The 25,260-nt window shown below is 45.9% G+C and overlaps 1 protein-coding gene across 6 annotated transcripts in view; it reads right to left on the reverse strand.

Moving 5' to 3' along the window:
- Positions 1–25,260, reverse strand: part of SOX5 (SRY-box transcription factor 5) — a 370,162-nt gene that overhangs the window by 164,314 nt on the left and 180,588 nt on the right. For all 6 annotated transcript variants that reach the window (XM_069762812.1, XM_069762814.1, XM_069762813.1 and 3 more), the window contains one exon: positions 23,116–23,202. In XM_069762812.1, coding sequence (XP_069618913.1) covers positions 23,116–23,202 — 87 coding nt within the window. The remainder of the gene's footprint in view (positions 1–23,115; positions 23,203–25,260) is intronic.

The following is a 25,260-nucleotide window of genomic DNA, read 5'->3' on the forward strand; positions in this document are numbered from 1 at the left end:
GCCGATCGCTCTCCGGTCGCCAGTTCTGCTGTTTACTTCTTAAAAGCCTCAGCGAATAATTACAGCCCATTGTCTATAATTGTGTCAAAATGGAAAAAACGAGCAAAGGGGACGTGGAGTGCGAGAGCGGAGCGCGCTAAATATTGACTGGATCGTTCCTGGAATACATTGACCAATTGACTTGGGTTCCGGTAATTACGGGGCAGCGCTCTCCTCAGCACATCGGTAGCACAGGGGTCACATGCATTAATGTAACTAAAACCGACGATTCTTCGGAGCGAGCGGCGCACAAATATCACTGAAATGTAGAAAATGAGCCCAACGCGGCACTCCAGATCCGTCATTACGGCTACTCAACGGCACGGCCACGAAGGGCTGGAGACCCGCTGCTCATCACCCGCGGACACAAGCGGACAATCTGAGAGCCACAGGCGGACCCGCGGTGACACTGTGCCGACACAGCAGCTCCCCACAGGAGGAGATCCAAAACCAGGAAAGATCAATGGTCCCCGCTCCTGGGAGATGATCCCCATAATCCGCACATTAACCCCGCGGTGGAGCGCTCGCTGCCATTCAGGACCAGCACCGCCAGGATTAATGGTTTATTGTCTAATCCGTCACCAGAGACGGCAGTACCTTCATTACAGAGATATGACAACTGATCCTATCCTCCAGTCACCCCCAGAGCTGCACTCGCTATTCTGCTGTTATATCAGGTCTTATCCTCCAGTCACCCCCAGAGCTGCACTCACTATTCTGCTGTTACATTGTATCTAATGCTCCAGTCACCCCCAGAGCTGCACTCACTATTCTGCTGCTACATTATGTCTAATGCTCCAGTCACCTCCAGAGCTGCACTCACTATTCTGCTGTTACATTGTATCTAATGCTCCAGTCACCCCCAGAGCTGCACTCACTATTCTGCTGCTATATTATGTCTAATGCTCCAGTCACCTCCAGAGCTGCACTCACTATTCTGCTGCTACATCGTGTCTTATCCTTCAGTCACCTCCAGAGCTGCACTCACTATTCTACTGTTACATGGCGTCTTTGAGGCTCTGGATGTGACTGGAGTGTAGGGCGTGATATCTAGCACCCTACGGTGCTTTTTGGGGCCCCGGTTTGTACCAGTTAGGTGGGCTACACAATCCCCTATGAGGGTCTGCAGGAATTGTTCTCCAGTAAGTCGGATTTTTGTGTGCTCCTGTAGATGCGGATATTGGGGTGATGTGTGCGCTCCAGACCTCACGTTCTGAGATGGCGGAAACATCGGCGCTAAACATTATTTCTATGAAACATCACGGCCGGTAGGTGCGGCCCCCCGGTGGGATTCACACATGGAAAGAGCCAAATTCAGTAATCGTACGAACGCAGCGTCGGTAGCCAAAGACAACGTGTGTGAACGGCCCCCGAAGACTGAGCAGGAGGGGAGGCAGCGTGGTCACATCACAACCAGGTCCCCCGCACAGAAAAGGAGATCTCCAGGGGGATCAATTAGATCATCTGCAGCCGCGACCGGCGCCGCAACACAAGAAATCATCATTTACTAACAACCAGAAACACAGAAAACTTAGAAAAAGAAAAAAGTGATAATCCTGAGCGAGAATGAGAGCAGAAAGCGCTAAGATCACACCAACCCTACACTGAGCGCCCCAGTACTGGCTGATAACAGGGAGTAATAGATATTAGTGCCATGTGCACCTCCCAGTGGCGGGGTATGTTCCCGGCCTCCGCTGTGTCTGGATATGTGGCCGTACCTGCAGATGGCTGCCCCCCTTCTCCTGAGATCAGCGTCGGACCCTCGCGGTGACGTCCCCTGCTCCTCGCTATTGTTTCTGTGCACTGAGATCTGACGTCTCCTCGCTGCGCTGAGCCAAGTGGAATAATTGTGAGATCTCGGGGCGGATAATGACTTGGGGCGAGTTAATCTTGTTACCTCCAATTACGAGATGGGTGAATCCCCTTAAAATTATCCACAAAATCAGCCCCCCCATCCCCTCCCCCACAGGACAGACCCCGCACTGGAGACCCCTAATTATCCTGACACATTTCTCCCACCTCCTGCGCGGTTTCTAGCATTTTCACATCACTATTTTCACTTTTTACTTTTTTGGATTTGGAAATAATCTGAAAAATAAAAACATGAAAAACTGAACATTAAAAACATGAAAAATGATGACGTGTCTCCTCACATGGATGCGTGCGGTGCCGTGTGCCATCTGGAGGTGAACAGTCTGCGGTCCGATATGGTGATAATGGGCGCGTCTGAGCACGCTGTGATCCACTCGTGTGCCATCTGGAGGTGAACGGTCTGCGGTCCGATTTACGGATGTGATAATGGGCGCGTCTGAGCACGCTGCGATCCACTCGTGTGCCATCTGGAGGTGAACAGTCTGCGGTCCGATTTACGGATGTGATAATGGGCGCGTCTGAGCACGCTGTGATCCACTCGTGTGCCATCTGGAGGTGAACGGTCTGCGGTCCGATTTACGGATGTGATAATGGGCGCGTCTGAGCACGCTGCGATCCACTCGTGTGCCATCTGGAGGTGAACAGTCTGCGGTCCGATATGGTGATAATGGGCGCGTCTGAGCACGCTGCGATCCACTCGTGTGCCATCTGGAGGTGAACAGTCTGCGGTCCGATATGGTGATAATGGGCGCGTCTGAGCACGCTGCGATCCACTCGTGTGCCATCTGGAGGTGAACGGTCTGCGGTCCGATTTACGGATGTGATAATGGGCGCGTCTGAACACGCTGCGATCCACTCGTGTGCCATCTGGAGGTGAACGGTCTGCGGTCCGATATGGTGATAATGGGCGCGTCTGAGCACGCTGCGATCCACTCGTGTGCCATCTGGAGGTGAACGGTCTGCGGTCCGATATGGTGATAATGGGCGCGTCTGAGCACGCTGCGATCCACTCGTGTGCCATCTGGAGGTGAACGGTCTGCGGTCCGATATGGTGATAATGAGCGCGTCTGAGCACGCTGCGATCCACTCGTGTGCCATCTGGAGGTGAACGGTCTGCGGTCCGATATGGTGATAATGGGCGCGTCTGAACACGCTGCGATCCACTCGTGTGCCATCTGGAGGTGAACGGTCTGCAGTCCAATATACGGATGTGATAATGGGCGCGTCTGAGCACGCTGCGATCCACTCGTGTGCCATCTGGAGGTGAACGGTCTGCGGTCCGATATGGTGATAATGAGCGCGTCTGAGCACGCTGCGATCCACTCGTGTGCCATCTGGAGGTGAACGGTCTGCGGTCCGATATGGTGATAATGGGCGCGTCTGAGCACGCTGCGATCCACTCGTGTGCCATCTGGAGGTGAACGGTCTGCGGTCCGATATGGTGATAATGAGCGCGTCTGAGCACGCTGCGATCCACTCGTGTGCCATCTGGAGGTGAACGGTCTGCGGTCCGATATGGTGATAATGGGCGCGTCTGAACACGCTGCGATCCACTCGTGTGCCATCTGGAGGTGAACGGTCTGCAGTCCAATATACGGATGTGATAATGGGCGCGTCTGAGCACGCTGCGATCCACTCGTGTGCCATCTGGAGGTGAACGGTCTGCGGTCCGATATGGTGATAATGAGCGCGTCTGAGCACGCTGCGATCCACTCGTGTGCCATCTGGAGGTGAACGGTCTGCGGTCCGATATGGTAATAATGGGCGCGTCTGAGCACGCTGTGATCCACTCGTGTGCCATCTGGAGGTGAACGGTCTGCGGTCCGATATGGTGATAATGGGCGTGTCTGAGCACGCTGCGATCCACTCGTGTGCCATCTGGAGGTGAACGGTCTGCGGTCCGATATGGTAATAATGGGCGCGTCTGAGCACGCTGCGATCCACTCGTGTGCCATCTGGAGGTGAACGGTCTGCGGTCCAATATGGTGATAATGAGCGCGTCTGAGCACGCTGCGATCCACTCGTGTGCCATCTGGAGGTGAACGGTCTGCGGTCCGATATGGTGATAATGAGCGCGTCTCAGCTCGCTGCGATCCACTCGTGTGCCATCTGGAGGTGAACGGTCTGCGGTCCGATATGGTAATAATGGGCGCGTCTGAGCACGCTGCGATCCACTCGTGTGCCATCTGGAGGTGAACGGTCTGCGGTCCGATATGGTGATAATGGGCGTGTCTGAGCACGCTGCGATCCACTCGTGTGCCATCTGGAGGTGAACGGTCTGCGGTCCGATATGGTAATAATGGGCGCGTCTGAGCACGCTGCGATCCACTCGTGTGCCATCTGGAGGTGAACGGTCTGCGGTCCAATATGGTGATAATGAGCGCGTCTGAGCACGCTGCGATCCACTCGTGTGCCATCTGGAGGTGAACGGTCTGCGGTCCGATATGGTGATAATGGGCGTGTCTGAGCACGCTGCGATCCACTCGTGTGCCATCTGGAGGTGAACGGTCTGCTGTCTGATATGGTGATAATGGGCGCGTCTGAGCACGCTGCGATCCACTCGTGTGCCATCTGGAGGTGAACGGTCTGCGGTCCGATATGGTGATAATGGGCGCGTCTGAGCACGCTGCGATCCACTAGTGTGCCATCTGGAGGTGAACGGTCTGATATGGTGATAATGGGCGCGTCTGAGCTCGCTGCGATCCACTAGTGTGCCATCTGGAGGTGAACGGTCTGATATGGTGATAATGGGCGCGTCTGAGCTCGCTGCGATCCACTCGTGTGCCATCTGGAGGTGAACGGTCTGCGGTCTGATATGGTGATAATGGGCGCGTCTGAGCACGCTGCGATCCACTCGTGTGCCATCTGGAGGTGAACGGTCTGCGGTCCGATATGGTGATAATGGGCGCGTCTGAGCACGCTGCGATCCACTAGTGTGCCATCTGGAGGTGAACGGTCTGCTGTCTGATATGGTGATAATGGGCGCGTCTGAGCACGCTGCGATCCACTCGTGTGCCATCTGGAGGTGAACGGTCTGCGGTCCGATATGGTGATAATGGGCGCGTCTGAGCACGCTGCGATCCACTAGTGTGCCATCTGGAGGTGAACGGTCTGATATGGTGATAATGGGCGCGTCTGAGCTCGCTGCGATCCACTAGTGTGCCATCTGGAGGTGAACGGTCTGATATGGTGATAATGGGCGCGTCTGAGCTCGCTGCGATCCACTCGTGTGCCATCTGGAGGTGAACGGTCTGCGGTCCGATATGGTGATAATGGGCGCGTCTGAGCTCGCTGCGATCCACTCTTGTGCCATCTGGAGGTGAACGGTCTGCGGTCCGATATGGTGATAATGGGCGCGTCTGAGCACGCTGCGATCCACTCTTGTGCCATCTGGAGGTGAACGGTCTGCGGTCCGATATGGTGATAATGGGCGCGTCTGAGCTCGCTGCGATCCACTCGTGTGCCATCTGGAGGTGAACGGTCTGCGGTCTGATATGGTAATAATGGGCGCGTCTGAGCTCGCTGCGATCCACTCGTGTGCCATCTGGAGGTGAACAGTCTGCGGTCCGATATGGTGATAATGGGCGCGTCTGAGCTCGCTGCGATCCACTCGTGTGCCATCTGGAGGTGAACGGTCTGCGGTCTGATATGGTAATAATGGGCGCGTCTGAGCTCGCTGCGATCCACTCGTGTGCCATCTGGAGGTGAACGGTCTGCGGTCCAATATGGTGATAATGGGCGCGTCTGAGCACGCTGCGATCCACTCGTGTGCCATCTGGAGGTGAACAGTCTGCAGTCCGATATGGTGATAATGGGCGCGTCTGAGCTCGCTGCGATCCACTCGTGTGCCATCTGGAGGTGAACAGTCTGCAGTCCGATATGGTGATAATGGGCGCGTCTGAGCTCGCTGCGATCCACTCGTGTGCCATCTGGAGGTGAACAGTCTGCGGTCCGATATGGTGATAATAGGTGCGTCTAAGCACGCTGTGATCCACTCGTGTGCCATCTGGAGGTGAACGGTCTGCGGTCCAATATGGTGATAATGGGCGCGTCTGAGCTCGCTGCGATCCACTCGTGTGCCATCTGGAGGTGAACGGTCTGCGGTCCGATATGGTGATAATGGGCGCGTCTCAGCTCGCTGCGATCCACTCGTGTGCCATCTGGAGGTGAACGGTCTGCGGTCCGATATGGTGATAATGGGCGCGTCTGAGCATGCTGCGATCCACTCGTGTGCCATCTGGAGGTGAACGGTCTGCGGTCTGATATGGTAATAATGGGCGCGTCTGAGCACGCTGCGATCCACTCGTGTGCCATCTGGAGGTGAACAGTCTGCGGTCCGATATGGTGATAATGGGCGCGTCTGAGCACGCTGTGATCCACTCGTGTGCCATCTGGAGGTGAACGGTCTGCGGTCCGATATATACGGATATGATAATGGGCGCGTCTGAGCACGCTGCGATCCACTCGTGTGCCATCTGGAGGTGAACGGTCTGCGGTCCGATATGGTGATAATGGGCGCGTCTGAGCACGCTGCGATCCACTCGTGTGCCATCTGGAGGTGAACGGTCTGCGGTCCGATATATACGGATATGATAATGGGAGCGTCTGAGCACGCTGCGATCCACTCTTGTGCCATCTGGAGGTGAACGGTCTGCGGTCCAATATACGGATGTGATAATGGGCGCGTCTGAGCACGCTGCGATCCACTCGTGTGCCATCTGGAGGTGAACGGTCTGCGGTCCGATATGGTGATAATGGGCGCGTCTGAGCACGCTGCGATCCACTCTTGTGCCATCTGGAGGTGAACGGTCTGCGGTCCGATATGGTGATAATGGGCGCGTCTGAGCACGCTGCGATCCACTCGTGTGCCATCTGGAGGTGAACGGTCTGCGGTCCGATATATACGGATATGATAATGGGAGCGTCTGAGCATGCTGTGATCCACTCGTGTGCCATCTGGAGGTGAACGGTCTGCGGTCCGATTTACGGATGTGATAATGGGAGCGTCTGAGCATGCTGCGATCCACTCTTGTGCCATCTGGAGGTGAACGGTCTGCGGTCCGATATGGTGATAATGGGCGCGTCTGAGCACGCTGCGATCCACTCGTGTGCCATCTGGAGGTGAACGGTCTGCGGTCCGATATGGTGATAATGGGCGCGTCTGAGCACGCTGCGATCCACTCGTGTGCCATCTGGAGGTGAACGGTCTGCGGTCCGATATGGTGATAATGGGCGCGTCTGAGCACGCTGCGATCCACTCGTGTGCCATCTGGAGGTGAACGGTCTGCGGTCCGATATGGTGATAATAGGTGCGTCTAAGCACGCTGCGATCCACTCGTGTGCCATCTGGAGGTGAACGGTCTGATATGGTGATAATGGGCGCGTCTGAGCACGCTGCGATCCACTCGTGTGCCATCTGGAGGTGAACGGTCTGCGGTCCGATATGGTGATAATGGGCGCGTCTGAGCACGCTGCGATCCACTCGTGTGCCATCTGGAGGTGAACGGTCTGCGGTCCGATATGGTGATAATAGGTGCGTCTAAGCACGCTGCGATCCACTCGTGTGCCATCTGGAGGTGAACGGTCTGCGGTCCGATATGGTGGTAATGGGCGCGTCTGAGCACGCTGCGATCCACTCGTGTGCCATCTGGAGGTGAACTGTCTGCTGTCCGATATGGTGATAATGGGCGCGTCTGAGCACACTGCCATATGGAGGTGAACGGTCTGCGGTCCGATATATACGGATGTGATAATGGGCGCGTCTGAGCACGCTGCGATCCACTAGTGTGCCATCTGGAGGTGAACGGTCTGCGGTCTGATATGGTGATAATGGGCGCGTCTGAGCACGCTGCGATCCACTCGTGTGCCATCTGGAGGTGAACGGTCTGCTGTCTGATATGGTAATAATGGGCGCGTCTGAGCACGCTGCGATCCACTCGTGTGCCATCTGGAGGTGAACGGTCTGCTGTCTGATATGGTGATAATGGGCGCGTCTGAGCTCGCTGCGATCCACTCGTGTGCCATCTGGAGGTGAACGGTCTGCGGTCTGATATGGTGATAATGGGCGCGTCTGAGCACGCTGCGATCCACTCGTGTGCCATCTGGAGGTGAACAGTCTGCGGTCTGATATGGTAATAATGGGCGCGTCTGAACACGCTGCGATCCACTCGTGTGCCATCTGGAGGTGAACGGTCTGCTGTCTGATATGGTAATAATGGGCGCGTCTGAGCACGCTGCGATCCACTCGTGTGCCATCTGGAGGTGAACGGTCTGCTGTCTGATATGGTGATAATGGGCGCGTCTGAGCTCGCTGCGATCCACTCGTGTGCCATCTGGAGGTGAACGGTCTGCGGTCTGATATGGTGATAATGGGCGCGTCTGAGCACGCTGCAATCCACTCGTGTGCCATCTGGAGGTGAACGGTCTGCGGTCTGATATGGTGATAATGGGCGCGTCTGAGCACGCTGCAATCCACTCGTGTGCCATCTGGAGGTGAACGGTCTGCGGTCCGATATGGTGATAATGGGCGCGTCTGAGCACGATGCGATCCACTCGTGTGCCATCTGGAGGTGAACGGTCCGATATGGTGATAATGGGCGCGTCTGAGCACGCTGCGATCCACTCGTGTGCCATCTGGAGGTGAACGGTCTGCGGTCCGATATGGTGATAATGGGCGCGTCTGAGCACGATGCGATCCACTCGTGTGCCATCTGGAGGTGAACGGTCTGCGGTCCGATATGGTGATAATGGGCGCGTCTGAGCACGCTGCGATCCACTAGTGTGCCATCTGGAGGTGAACGGTCTGCGGTGCGATATACGGATGTGATAATGGGCGCGTCTGAGCACGCTGCGATCCACTCGTGTGCCATCTGGAGGTGAACGGTCTGCGGTCCGATATGGTGATAATGGGCGCGTCTGAGCACGCTGCGATCCACTCGTGTGCCATCTGGAGGTGAACAGTCTGCGGTCCGATATGGTGATAATAGGTGCGTCTAAGCACGCTGCGATCCACTAGTGTGCCATCTGGAGGTGAACGGTCTGCGGTCCGATATGGTGATAATAGGTGCATCTAAGCACGCTGCGATCATAGTAACATAGTAACATAGTAACATAGTTAGTAAGGCCGAAAAAAGACATTTGTCCATCCAGTTCAGCCTATATTCCATCATAATAAATCCCCAGATCTACGTCCTTCTACAGAACCTAATAATTGTATGATACAATATTGTTCTGCTCCAGGAAGACATCCAGGCCTCTCTTGAACCCCTCGACTGAGTTCGCCATCACCACCTCCTCAGGCAAGCAATTCCAGATTCTCACTGCCCTAACAGTAAAGAATCCTCTTCTATGTTGGTGGAAAAACCTTCTCTCCTCCAGACGCAAAGAATGCCCCCTTGTGCCCGTCACCTTCCTTGGTATAAACAGATCCTCAGCGAGATATTTGTATTGTCCCCTTATATACTTATACATGGTTATTAGATCGCCCCTCAGTCGTCTTTTTTCTAGACTAAATAATCCTAATTTCGCTAATCTATCTGGGTATTGTAGTTCTCCCATCCCCTTTATTAATTTTGTTGCCCTCCTTTGTACTCTCTCTAGTTCCATTATATCCTTCATGAGCACCGGTGCCCAAAACTGGACACAGTACTCCATGTGCGGTCTAACTAGGGATTTGTACAGAGGCAGTATAATGCTCTCATCATGTGTATCCAGACCTCTTTTAATGCACCCCATGATCCTGTTTGCCTTGGCAGCTGCTGCCTGGCACTGGCTGCTCCAGGTAAGTTTATCATTAACTAGGATCCCCAAGTCCTTCTCCCTGTCAGATTTACCCAGTGGTTTCCCGTTCAGTGTGTAATGGGGACATTGGTTCCTTCTTCCCATGTGTATAACCTTACATTTATCATTGTTAAACCTCATCTGCCACCTTTCAGCCCAAGTTTCCAACTTATCCAGATCCATCTGTAGCAGAATACTATCTTCTCTTGTATTAACTGCTTTACATAGTTTTGTATCATCTGCAAATATCGATATTTTACTGTGTAAACCTTCTACCAGATCATTAATGAATATGTTGAAGAGAACAGGTCCCAATACTGACCCCTGCGGTACCCCACTGGTCACAGCGACCCAGTTAGAGACTATACCATTTATAACCACCCTCTGCTTTCTATCACTAAGCCAGTTACTAACCCATTTACACACATTTTCCCCCAGACCAAGCATTCTCATTTTGTGTACCAACCTCTTGTGCGGCACGGTATCAAACGCTTTGGAAAAATCGAGATATACCACGTCCAATGACTCACCGTGGTCCAGCCTATAGCTTACCTCTTCATAAAAACTGATTAGATTGGTTTGACAGGAGCGATTTCTCATAAACCCATGCTGATATGGAGTTAAACAGTTATTCTCATTGAGATAATCCAGAATAACATCCCTCAGAAACCCTTCAAATATTTTACCAACAATAGAGGTTAGACTTACTGGCCTATAATTTCCAGGTTCACTTTTAGAGCCCTTTTTGAATATTGGCACCACATTTGCTATGCGCTAGTCCTGCGGAACAGACCCCGTCGCTATAGAGTCCCTAAAAATAAGAAATAATGGTTTATCTATTACATTACTTAGTTCTCTTAGTACTCGTGGGTGTATGCCATCCGGACCCGGAGATTTATCTATTTTAATCTTATTTAGCCGGTTTCGCACCTCTTCTTGGGTTAGATTGGTGACCCTTAATATAGGGTTTTCATTGTTTCTTGGGATTTCACCTAGCATTTCATTTTCCACCGTGAATACCGTGGAGAAGAAGGTGTTTAATATGTTAGCTTTTTCCTCGTCATCTACAACCATTCTTTCCTCACTATTTTTTAAGGGGCCTACATTTTCAGTTTTTATTCTTTTACTATTGATATAGTTGAAGAACAGTTTGGGATTAGTTTTACTCTCCTTAGCAATGTGCTTCTCTGTTTCCTTTTTGGCAGCTTTAATTAGTTTTTTAGATAAAGTATTTTTCTCCCTATAGTTTTTTAGAGCTTCAATGGTGCCATCCTGCTTTAGTAGTGCAAATGCTTTCTTTTTACTGTTAATTGCCTGTCTTACTTCTTTGTTTAGCCACATTGGGTTTTTCCTATTTCTAGTCCTTTTATTCCCACAAGGTATAAACCGCTTACACTGCCTATTTAGGATGTTCTTAAACATTTCCCATTTATTATCTGTATTCTCATTTCTGAGGATATTGTCCCAGTCTACCAGATTAAGGGCATCTCTAAGCTGGTCACACTTTGCCTTCCTAAAGTTCAATGTTTTTGTGACTCCCTGACAAGTCCCCCTAGTGAAAGACAGGTGAAACTGCACAATATTGTGGTCGCTATTTCCTAAATGCCCAACCACCTGCAGATTTGTTATTCTGTCAGGTCTATTAGATAGTATTAGGTCTAAAAGTGCTGCTCCTCTGGTTGGATTCTGCACCAATTGTGAAAGATAATTTTTCTTGGTTATTAGCAGAAACCTGTTGCCTTTATGGGTTTCACAGGTTTCTGTTTCCCAGTTAATATCCGGGTAGTTAAAGTCCCCCATAACCAGGACCTCATTATGGGTTGCAGCTTCATCTATCTGCTTTAGAAGTAGACTTTCCATGGTTTCTGTTATATTTGGGGGTTTGTAACAGACCCCAATGAGAATTTTGTTACCATTTTTCCCTCCATGAATTTCGACCCATATGGACTCGACATCCTCATTCCCTTCGCTAATATCCTCCCTTAAAGTGGACTTTAGACAAGACTTTACATAGAGACAAACCCCTCCTCCTCTCCGATTTTTACGATCCTTTCTAAACAGACTGTAACCCTGTAAGTTAACTGCCCAGTCATAGCTTTCATCTAACCATGTCTCGGTTATTCCCACTATGTCAAAGTTACCTGTAGATATTTCTGCTTCTAGTTCTTCCATCTTGTTTGTCAGGCTTCTGGCGTTTGCGACCATGCAGTTTAGAGGATTTTGTTTTGTTCCAATCTCCTCGCTGTGGATTGTTTTAGAAATGTTCTTACCTCCCTTCTGAGTATGTTTTCCTGGGTCGTCTTTGTTCAAGTCTAATGTTTTTCTTCCCGTCCCCTCTTCTTCTAGTTTAACGCCCTCCTGATGAGTGTAGCGAGTCTTCTGGCGAATGTGTGTTTCCCAGGTTTGTTGAGGTGTAGTCCGTCTCTGGCGAGGAGTCCATCATACCAGTAATTCACACCGTGGTCCAGGAATCCGAATCCTTGTTGTCTGCACCTTCGTCTTAGCCAGTTGTTTGCATCCACTCGTGTGCCATCTGGAGGTGAACGGTCTGCGGTCCGATATGGTGATAATAGGTGCGTCTAAGCATGCTGTGATCCACTCGTGTGCCATCTGGAGGTGAACGGTCTGCGGTCCGATATGGTGATAATAGGTGCGTCTAAGCATGCTGTGATCCACTCGTGTGCCATCTGGAGGTGAACGGTCTGCGGTCCGATATGGTGATAATAGGTGCGTCTGAGCACGCTGTCATATGGAGGTGAACGGTCTGCGGTCCGATATATACGGATATGATAATGTGCGCGTCTGAGCATGCTGCGATCCACTCGTGTGCCATCTGGAGGTGAACGGTCTGCGGTCCGATATATACGGATATGATAATGGGCGCGTCTGAGCACGCTGCGATCCACTCGTGTGCCATCTGGAGGTGAACGGTCTGCGGTCCGATATGGTGATAATAGGTGCGTCTAAGCATGCTGTGATCCACTCGTGTGCCATCTGGAGGTGAACGGTCTGCGGTCCGATATGGTGATAATGGGCGCGTCTGAGCACGCTGCGATCCACTCGTGTGCCATCTGGAGGTGAACGGTCTGCGGTCCGATATACGGATGTGATAATGGGCGCGTCTGAGCACGCTGTGATCCACTCGTGTGCCATCTGGAGGTGAACGGTCTGCGGTCCGATATGGTGATAATGGGCGCGTCTGAGCACGCTGTCATATGGAGGTGAACGGTCTGCGGTCCGATATATACGGATATGATAATGGGCGCGTCTGAGCATGCTGCGATCCACTCGTGTGCCATCTGGAGGTGAACAGTCTGCGGTCCGATATGGTGATAATGGGCGCGTCTGAGCACGCTGCGATCCACTCGTGTGCCATCTGGAGGTGAACGGTCTGCGGTCCGATATGGTGATAATGGGCGCGTCTGAGCTCGCTGCGATCCACTCGTGTGCCATCTGGAGGTGAACGGTCTGCGGTCCGATATACGGATGTGATAATGGGCGCATCTGAGCACGCTGTGATCCACTCGCGCCATCTTTAGACGATCAGGGGAGCGCACGCCGACCTGCATCGGTCTGGACACTATTAGTTCTGTACAGACGATTGATACATTCCTCTGAACAAGCCCCTAAGTGAGGGCCAGACGCAGCCATGAGTCGCCTCTCAGCAAAGTGTTACATTGCTTCACTCTGCTACATTGTATCATTGCCTGTATTACATGGTTCCACTCCATTTCAGAACTTTCTTCTGTGAACAGGATTTGCTTCTTATTGCTTCTGTTGGGGCTCATTCACATGTCACCTTTTTCCACATGCAAGAAAAACGGAGCGAGTTTCATCAGTGATCAGCCCCATAGACTACGAAAAACACAGATTGCACTTGTATGCAAATTACTTACATTGTTTTTTTTCTCTTTGGTACACTGTTTCTCTCTATTACAGTTTCTCTCTCTGAAACATTGTTTTTATTTATTACTTGGCTTTCTTTTCTTGTTACATTGTTTCTCTCTATTGTATTGTTTGCTTCTGATTTATGGTTTCTCATCTCAATGACATTGTTTCCTGCTCACGGTCTCCTTTACATTGTTTCTCTATTACATTGTTATCTTCTGTTACATTGTTTCTTTATATTTTTCTTGTCTCTACTACATTGTTTCCCTCTGTTGATTACATTCTTTACATCTCTATTACTGTTTAACAGTTTTATATTCCTTTTGTTACATTGTTTCCTTCACTATATTAAATTGTTTCCTTCTGTGTCACAGTTTCCTTCTTTCTTTTATATGGTTTCCTTCTCCCTATTATATTGTTTCTTTCTCTATATTACATTGTTTCCTTCTCTATACAGTGAGGGAAAAAAGTATTTAGTCAGCTCCCAATTGTGCAAGTCCTCCCACTTACAAAGATGAGAGAGGCCTGTAATTGCCGTCATAGGTAGACCACAACTATGAGAGACAAAACGAGAAAACAAATCCAGAAATCACCTTGTCTGATTTGGGAAGATTAATTTTGCTAATTGTGGTGGAAAATAAGTATTTGGTCACCTAAAAACATGCAAGATTTCTGGCTCTCACAGACCTGTAACTTCTTCTTTAAGAGTCTCCTCTTTCCTCCACTCATTACCTGTAGTAATGGCACCTGTTTAAACTTGTTATCAGTATAAAAAGACACCTGTGCACACCCTCAAACAGTCTGACTCCAAACTCCACTATGGTGAAGACCAAAGAGCTGTCAAAGGACACCAGAAACAAAATTGTAGCCCTGCACCAGGCTGGGAAGACTGAATCTGCAATAGGCAAGCAGCTTGGAGTGAAGAAATCAACAGTGGGAGCAATAATTAGAAAATGGAAGACATACAAGACCACTGATAATCTCCCTCGATCTGGGGCTCCACGCAAAATCCCACCCCGTGGGGTCAGAATGATCACAAGAACGGTGAGCAAAAATCCCAGAACCACACGGGGGGACCTAGTGAATGAACTGCAGAGAGCTGGGACCAATGTAACAAGGCCTACCATAAGTAACACACTACGCCACCATGGACTCAGATCCTGCAGTGCCAGACGTGTCCCCCTGCTTAAGCCAGTACATGACCGGGTCTATCTGAAGTTTGCTAGAGAGCATTTGGATCATCCAGAAGAGTATTGGGAAAATGTCCTATGGTCTGATGAAACCAAACTGGAACTGTTTGGTAAAAACAAAACTCGTGTTTGGAGGAGACAGAATGCTGAGTTGCATCCAAAGAACACCATACCTACTGTGAAGCATGGTGGTGGCAACATCATGCTCTGGGGCTGTTTCTCTGCAAAGGGGCCAGGACGACTGATCCGGGTACATGAAAGAATGAATGGGGCCATGTATCGTGAGATTGGAGTGCAAACTTCCTTCCATCAGCAAGGGCATTGAAGATGAAACGTGGATGGGTCTTCCAGCATGATAATGATCCCAAGCACACCGCCAGGGCAACGAAGGAGTGGCTTCGTAAGAAGCATTTCAAGGTCCTGGAGTGGCCTAGCCTGTCTCCAGATCTCAACCCTATAGAAAACCTTTGGAGGGAGTTGAAAGTCCGTGTTGCCAAGCGAAAAGCCAAAAACATCACTGTTCTAGAGGAGATCTGCATGGAGTAATGGGCCAACATACCAACAACAGTGTGTGGCAACCTTGTGAAGACTTACAGAAAACGTTTGACCTCTGTCATTGCCAACAAAGGATATATTACAAAGTATTGAGATGAAATTTTGTTAATGACCAAATACTTATTTTCCACCATAATTTGCGAAATAAATCGTCCAAATCAGACAAGGTGATTTTCTGGATTTGTTTTCTCGTTTTGTCTCCCATAGTTGTGGTCGACCTATGATGTCAATTACCCATCCTCTCTCATCTTTATAAGGGGGAGAACTTGCACAATGGGTGGCTGACTACTACTTGTTATTCCCCACTGTATCTCACATTGTTTCCTTCTCTATATTACATTGTTTCCTTCTCTATATTACATGGTTTCCTCTATATTACATTGTTCCCTTCTCTATATTACATTGTTTCCTTATCTATATTACATGGTTTCCTCTATATTACATGGTTTCCTTCTATATATTACATGGTTTCCTTCTCTATATTACATTGTTCCCTTCTCTATATTACATTGTTTCCTTCTCTATATTACATTGTTTCCTTCTCTATATTACATGGCTGCCTCTATATTACATGGTTTCCTTCTCTATATGACATGGTTTCCTCTATATTACATTGCTTCCTAATCTATATTACATTGTTTCCTTATCTATATTACATGGTTTCCTTCTCTATATTACATTGTTTCCTTCTCTATATTACATGGCTGCCTCTATATTACATGGTTTCCTCTATATTACATGGTTTCCTTCTCTATATTACATGGTTTCCTCTATATTATTATTATTATTTATTGTTATAGCGCCATTTATTCCATGGCGCTTTACATGTGAGGAGGGGTATACATAATAAAAACAAGTACAATAATCTTAAACAATACAAGTCACAACTGGTCCAGGAGGAGTGAGGACCCTGCCCGCTGGGGCTCACAATCTACAATGGTTTCCTCTATATTACATGGTTTCCTCTATATTACATGGATTCCTCTATATTACATTGCTTCCTTCTCTATATTACATGGTTTCCTCTATATTACATTGTTTCCTTTTCTATATTACATTGTTTCCTTCTCTATATTACATGGCTGCCTCTATATTACATGGTTTCCTCTATATTACATAGATTCCTCTATATTACATTGTTTCCTTCTCTATATTACATTGTTTCCTTCTCTATATTACATGGCTGCCTCTATATTACATGGTTTCCTCTATATTACATAGATTCCTCTATATTACATTGTTTCCTTTTCTATATTACATGGTTCCCTCTATATTACATGGTTTCTTCTATATTACATTGTTTCCTTCTCTATATTACATGGTTTCCTCTATATTACATGGTTTCTTCCATATTACATTGTTTCCTTTTCTATATTACATGGTTTCCTCTATATTATATGGTTTCTTCTATATTACATTGTTTCCTTCTCTATATTACATGGTTTCTTCTAAATTACATTGTTTCCTCTATATTACATTGTTTCCTTCTGTATATTACATGGTTTCCTCCATATTACATGGTTTCCTCTATATTACATTGTTTCCTTCTTTATATTAAATGGTTTCGTCTAAATTACATTGTTTCCTTCTCTATATTACATTGTTTCCTTCTGTATATTACATGGTTTCCTCCATATTACATGGTTTCCTCTATATTACATTGTTTCCTTTTCTATATTACATGGTTCCCTCTATATTACATGGTTTCCTCTATATTACATTGCTTCCTTCTCTATATTACATGGTTTCCTCTATATTACATGGATTCCTCTATATTACATTGTTTCCTTTTCTATATTACATGGTTTCCTTCTCTATATTACATTGTTTCCTTCTCTATATTACATGGCTGCCTCTATATTACATGGTTTCCTCTATATTACATGGACTCCTCTATATTACATTGCTTCCTTCTCTATATTACATGGTTTCCTCTATATTACATGGATTCCTCTATATTACATTGTTTCCTTTTCTATATTACATGGTTCCCTCTATATTACATGGTTTCTTCTATATTACATTTTTTATCCTTCTCTATATTACATGGTTCCCTCTATATTACATGGTTTCTTCTATATTACATTGTTTCCTTCTCTATATTACATGGTTTCCTCTATATTATATGGTTTCTTCTATATTACATTGTTTCCTTCTGTATATTACATGGTTTCCTCCATATTACATGGATTCCTCTATATTACATTGTTTCCTTTTCTATATTACATGGTTCCCTCTATATTACATGGTTTCTTCTATATTACATGGTTTCTTCTATATTACATTGTTTCCTTCTCTATATTACATGGTTTCCTCTATATTATATGGTTTCGTCTAAATTACATTGTTTCCTTCTCTATATTACATTGTTTCCTTCTGTATATTACATGGTTTCCTCCATATTACATGGTTTCCTCTATATTACATTGTTTCCTTTTCTATATTACATGGTTCCCTCTATATTACATGGTTTCCTCTATATTACATTGCTTCCTTCTCTATATTACATGGTTTCCTCTATATTACATGGATTCCTCTATATTACATTGCTTCCTTCTCTATATTACATGGTTTCCTCTATATTACATGGATTCCTCTATATTACATTGTTTCCTTTTCTATATTACATGGTTCCCTCTATATTACATGGTTTCTTCTATATTACATTGTTTCCTTCTCTATATTACATGGTTCCCTCTATATTACATGGTTTCTTCTATATTACATTGTTTCCTTCTGTATATTACATGGTTTCCTCCATATTACATGGATTCCTCTATATTACATTGTTTCCTTTTCTATATTACATGGTTCCCTCTATACTACATGGTTTCTTCTATATTACATGGTTTCTTCTATATTACATTGTTTCCTTCTCTATATTACATGGCTGCCTCTATATTACATGGTTTCCTTCTCTATATTACATTGTTTCCTTCTCTATATTACATGGCTGCCTCTATATTACATGGTTTCCTCTATATTACATAGATTCCTCTATATTACATTGTTTCCTTTTCTATATTACATGGTTCCCTCTATATTACATGGTTTCTTCTATATTACATTGTTTCCTTCTCTATATTACATGGTTTCCTCTATATTACATGGTTTCTTCTATATTACATTGTTTCCTCTATATTATATGGTTTCTTCTATATTACATTGTTTCCTTCTCTATATTACATGGTTTCTTCTAAATTACATTGTTTCCTCTATATTACATTGTTTCCTTCTGTATATTACATGGTTTCCTCCATATTACATGGTTTCCTCTATATTACATTGTTTCCTTCTTTATATTAAATGGTTTCGTCTAAATTACATTGTTTCCTTCTCTATATTACATTGTTTCCTTCTGTATATTACATGGTTTCCTCCATATTACATGGTTTCCTCTATATTACATTGTTTCCTTTTCTATATTACATGGTTCCCTCTATATTACATGGTTTCCTCTATATTACATTGCTTCCTTCTCTATATTACATGGTTTCCTCTATATTACATGGATTCCTCTATATTACATTGTTTCCTTTTCTATATTACATGGTTCCCTCTATATTACATGGTTTCCTTCTCTATATTACATTGTTTCCTTCTCTATATTACATGGCTGCCTCTATATTACATGGTTTCCTCTATATTACATGGACTCCTCTATATTACATTGCTTCCTTCTCTATATTACATGGTTTCCTCTATATTACATGGATTCCTCTATATTACATTGTTTCCTTTTCTATATTACATGGTTCCCTCTATATTACATGGTTTCTTCTATATTACATTTTTTATCCTTCTCTATATTACATGGTTCCCTCTATATTACATGGTTTCTTCTATATTACATTGTTTCCTTCTCTATATTACATGGTTTCCTCTATATTATATGGTTTCTTCTATATTACATTGTTTCCTTCTGTATATTACATGGTTTCCTCCATATTACATGGATTCCTCTATATTACATTGTTTCCTTTTCTATATTACATGGTTCCCTCTATATTACATGGTTTCTTCTATATTACATTGTTTCCTTCTCTATATTACATGGTTCCCTCTATATTACATGGTTTCTTCTATATTACATTGTTTCCTTCTGTATATTACATGGTTTCCTCCATATTACATGGATTCCTCTATATTACATTGTTTCCTTTTCTATATTACATGGTTCCCTCTATATTACATGGTTTCTTCTATATTACATGGTTTCTTCTATATTACATTGTTTCCTTCTCTATATTACATGGTTTCCTCTATATTATATGGTTTCGTCTAAATTACATTGTTTCCTTCTCTATATTACATTGTTTCCTTCTGTATATTACATGGTTTCCTCCATATTACATGGTTTCCTCTATATTACATTGTTTCCTTTTCTATATTACATGGTTCCCTCTATATTACATGGTTTCCTCTATATTACATTGCTTCCTTCTCTATATTACATGGTTTCCTCTATATTACATGGATTCCTCTATATTACATTGCTTCCTTCTCTATATTACATGGTTTCCTCTATATTACATGGATTCCTCTATATTACATTGTTTCCTTTTCTATATTACATGGTTCCCTCTATATTACATGGTTTCTTCTATATTACATTGTTTCCTTCTGTATATTACATGGTTTCCTCCATATTACATGGATTCCTCTATATTACATTGTTTCCTTTTCTATATTACATGGTTCCCTCTATACTACATGGTTTCTTCTATATTACATGGTTTCTTCTATATTACATGGTTTCTTCTATATTACATTGTTTCCTTCTCTATATTACATGGTTCCCTCTATATTACATGGTTTCTTCTATATTACATTGTTTCCTTTTCTATATTACATGGTTTCCTCTATATTATATGGTTTCTTCTATATTACATTGTTTCCTTCTCTATATTACATGGTTTCCTCTATATTACATTGTTTCCTTCTCTATATTACATGGTTTCCTCTATATTACATTGTTTCCTTCTCTATATTACATTGTTTCCTTTTCTATATTACACTACTTTCTTCTGTTACATTGTTTCCTTTTCTATATTACATGGTTTCCTCTATATTATATGGTTTCTTCTATATTACATTGTTTCCTTCTCTATATTACATAGTTTCCTTGTCTGTTACATTGTCTCATTCACTTTCATTGTTTCCTTTTCTATATTACACTGTTTCTTTCTCTGCTACAGTTTTTCCTTCTCTAACATTGTTTCCTTTTCTACATTACACCATTTTCTATTACAGTGTTTCCTTTCCTATCTTTCAGTTTCATTCTCTTTCATGGTTTCCTTTTCTATATTACACAGTTTATTTCTGTTACATTGTTTCCTTCTCTATATTAAACTGTTTCCTTCTCTCTTACACTGTTTCCTTCTTTGTTACAAGATTTCCTTTTCTATATTACACTGTTTCCATATATTACATTGTTTCCCTCTCTATATTACACCATTTTCTGTTACATTGTTTCCTTCTCACATTGTTTCCTTTTCTATATTACACGGTTTCCTTGTCTGTTACATTGTTTCCTTCTGTGTTACATTGTTTCCTTTTCTATATTACACTACTTTCTTCTGTTACATTGTTTAGTTCTCTCTTACATTGTTTCCTTTTCTATATTACACTATTTTCTTCTGTTACATTGTTTCCTTCTCTCTTACATTGTTTCCTTTTCAATATGACACTGTTTTCTTCTGTTACATTGTTTCATTCTCTCTTACATTGTTTCCTTTTCTATATTGCACTACTTTCTTCTGTTACATTGTTTAGTTCTCTCTTACATTGTTTCCTTTTCTATATTACACTATTTTCTTCTGTTACATTGTTTCCTTCTCTCTTACATTGTTTATTTTTCAATATGACACTGTTTTCTTCTGTTACATTGTTTCATTCTCTCTTACATTGTTTCCTTTTCTATATTACACTACTTTCTTCTGTTACATTGTTTCCTTTTCTATATTACATTGTTTCCTTTTCTATATTACATTGTTTCCTTTTCAATATGACACTGTTTTCTTCTGTTACATTGTTTCCTTCTCTCTTACGTTGTTTCCTTTTCTATATTACACTACTTTCTTCTGTTACATTGTTTCCTTCTCTCTTACGTTGTTTCCTTTTCTATATTACACTACTTTCTTCTGTTACATTGTTTCCTTCTCTGTTACATGGTTTCCTTTTCTATATTACATTGTTTCCTTTTCAATATTATATTGTTTCTTTCTCTCACGTTGTTTCCTTTTCTATATTACACTACTTTCTTCTGTTACATTGTTTCCTTCTCTCTTACATTGTTTCCTTTTCAATCTGACACTGTTTTCTTCTGTTACATTGTTTCCTTTTCTATATTACATTGTTTCCTTTTCAATCTGACACTGTTTTCTTCTGTTACATTGTTTCCTTTTCTATATTACATTGTTTCCTTTTCAATCTGACACTGTTTTCTTCTGTTACATTGTTTCCTTTTCTATATTACATTGTTTCCTTTTCAATCTGACACTGTTTTCTTCTGTTACAGTGTTTTGTGCCTATTACTCCCCTGAAGCGACTATAATATTTTTCGCTTTTTCTTTTCTGGTCGCTCTCATCATTAGCGCTGATGGTGGTTTCTACGGAGGACTGAGACTCGGGCACGACGTCTGGCCACTGTTTTGCCAGAAATTTTCTGTTTTCCGGACAGACGTGAAGAAAGTCGAGTTTTCCTAAGTGGAATAAAGGCGCGGTTTTGTGCGGATACCTGAGCGGCCCTGACGGGCGAGAGCAGAATAGAAAGCCTTTGTTACAGGGAGAGGGTCAGACGGCTGAACGTAAACACGGCCCCTGTTGTCTCACCAAATACAGCTGTGCCCCATCTGAATCCCCCTTTGTCAGGCAGCGGTGGCACAAACCTGTCATTCTTGTGCAGTAAATAAGCCAGACCCCCCCTGACCCCACAAGGATCCTACAAGTCAGAGTAATCTCCCCCCAGAGGGCAGGACTCAATTACCTCCACCCCACACCCACAATGGACAATAATGGCCGCTGTCAGGGGAGGCACAGGAACAATAAACCACCGCTTGTTTTCACAGCTTTCTGCCATAACCCTCAGTACACTGCTACCCTGTCTGACACGTCGGCGGTGCCCCCACGACCAGGGAAGTGGGACCCCTCCCCACACTGACCCTAGAGACTAGCTGCTCTAAGCAGAGCTGGTAATGCCAGGTCTAAGTGTCAGTCTTCACTGTAGATTAGCATTCTCTTCATGAAGCAGGAGGCCCTGGATGAACACGGCTGTAGGTTAGACTATAATATTAAAGACCATAATATGGCCTGACCAGTTGGTGGCGTCACACGGCCGTGCACCATGTGCATACGCGGTAGAGTTCACCGGCCCCCCGGATCTTCTCTGTATGTGATGTATGCACAGAATACTCAGTCTAAACAGAGCTCAAGAAATTCCCCAAAAAAGTATGAAAATACATTAGAGGGGAACTCTCATCATCCGCAGGTACATGAGCACCTCCCGCCTCGCAGTATAAACATTTTGAGGCGCCCATAGTCACTGTTTCTACATTGCGCCAATTTCTGGCTTTTTTCCCCCACGTTGGCCATTTTTCCACCCCTGGAGGGCAGGTTCCAGGCGATGTCATGTGACCATTCAGCCCCACCCCCGAGGATCACAGAATACCATAAACGTACCCAAAATGAAACACGCACCCTCTTCTGTACATTCCCATTCCAGCTTTCTCATTGCCGCGACTGGAGTTCTCCCTTAGAACATAAGAAACTACAACCACCATCATCAACTTACCTTTTATGTCGCCCAGGTTCCCGGAGCCCATGGCCAGGAGCTTGTCCTTCCAGTCTTTAGACAGGAGCTTCTCGATGCTGGGCGTTTCTGAAAAAGAGTGAGATGGACGTAAGACGGGGTCCGACCCGAATAATGTGGGGGGGGGGGGGGGGGGGACGTGTGCGCGACTAGTGGGATCAAAGATGGCGGATCCCGGCCTCTCACTGGCACATTGCCTCTTTCACCTGATGGTTTTAGCTGTTTGGACTTGTGCCCGTTATTTTTTTATCATGACGCAGCTAAATTCCATCCTTTACATGTGGGACAATGGAGGAGCGGACAATGGAGGATGTGACAATGGAGGAGCGGAAAAAGGAGGAACGGAAAAAGGAGGAACAGAAAAAGGAGGAACAGACAATGGAGGAGCGGAAAAAGGAGGAACGGACAATGGAGGAGCGGAAAAAGGAGGAACGGACAACGGAGGAGCGGACAACGGAGGATGGGACAATTGAGGAGCGGACAATGGAGGATGGGACAATGGAGGAGCGGGAAAAGGAGGAACGGACAACGGAGGATGGGACAATGGAGGAGTGGACAATGGAGGATGGGATAATGGAGGAGCGGAAAAAGGAGGAACGGAAAAAGGAGGAACGGAAAAAGGAGGAGCGGAAAAAGGAGGAGAGGACAACTGAGGATGGGACAACGGAGGAGCGGACAACCGAGGATGTTACAACGGAGGATGTTACAACGGAAGATGGGACAACGGAGGATGGGACAACGGAGGATGGGACAACGGAGGAGCGGAAAAAGGAGGAACGGACAACGGAGGAGCGGAAAAAGGAAGAGAGGACAACTGAGGATGGGACAACGGAGGACGTTACAACAGAGGATGGGACAACGGAGGATGTGACAACGGAGGATGTGACAACGGAGGATGGGACAACGGAGGATGGGACAACGGAGGATGGGACAACGGAGGATGGGACAACGGAGGAGCGGAAAAAGGAGGAACGGACAACGGAGGAGCGGAAAAAGGAGGAACGGAAAAAGGAGGAAACGGACAACGGAGGAGCGGAAAAAGGAGGAACGGAAAAAGGAGAAGAGGACAACTGAGGATGGGACAACGGAGGATGTTACAACAGAGGATGGGACAACGGAGGATGTGACAACGGAGGATGTTACAACGGAGGATGTTACAACGGAGGATGTTACAACGGAGGATGGGACAACGGAGGATGGGACAACGGAGGATGGGACAATTGAGGAGCGGACAATGGAGGATGGGACAATGGAGGAGCGGGAAAAGGAGGAACGGACAACGGAGGATGGGACAATGGAGGAGTGGACAATGGAGGATGGGATAATGGAGGAGCGGAAAAAGGAGGAACGGAAAAAGGAGGAACGGAAAAAGGAGGAGCGGAAAAAGGAGGAGAGGACAACTGAGGATGGGACAACGGAGGAGCGGACAACCGAGGATGTTACAACGGAGGATGTTACAACGGAAGATGGGACAACGGAGGATGGGACAACGGAGGATGGGACAACGGAGGAGCGGAAAAAGGAGGAACGGACAACGGAGGAGCGGAAAAAGGAAGAGAGGACAACTGAGGATGGGACAACGGAGGACGTTACAACAGAGGATGGGACAACGGAGGATGTGACAACGGAGGATGTGACAACGGAGGATGGGACAACGGAGGATGGGACAACGGAGGATGGGACAACGGAGGATGGGACAACGGAGGAGCGGAAAAAGGAGGAACGGACAACGGAGGAGCGGAAAAAGGAGGAACGGAAAAAGGAGGAAACGGACAACGGAGGAGCGGAAAAAGGAGGAACGGAAAAAGGAGAAGAGGACAACTGAGGATGGGACAACGGAGGATGTTACAACAGAGGATGGGACAACGGAGGATGTGACAACGGAGGATGTTACAACGGAGGATGTTACAACGGAGGATGTTACAACGGAGGATGGGACAACGGAGGATGGGACAACGGAGGATGGGACAACGGAGGATGGGACAACGGAGGAGCGGAAAAAGGAGGAACGGACAACGGAGGAGCGGAAAAAGGAGGAACGGAAAAAGGAGGAGAGGACAACTGAGGATGGGACAACGGAGGATGTTACAACAGAGGATGTTACAACGGAGGATGTTACAACGGAGG

The sequence above is a fragment of the Ranitomeya imitator genome, chromosome 4 (genome assembly GCF_032444005.1).
Source record: "Ranitomeya imitator isolate aRanImi1 chromosome 4, aRanImi1.pri, whole genome shotgun sequence".
Classification (NCBI taxonomy): domain Eukaryota; kingdom Metazoa; phylum Chordata; class Amphibia; order Anura; family Dendrobatidae; genus Ranitomeya; species Ranitomeya imitator.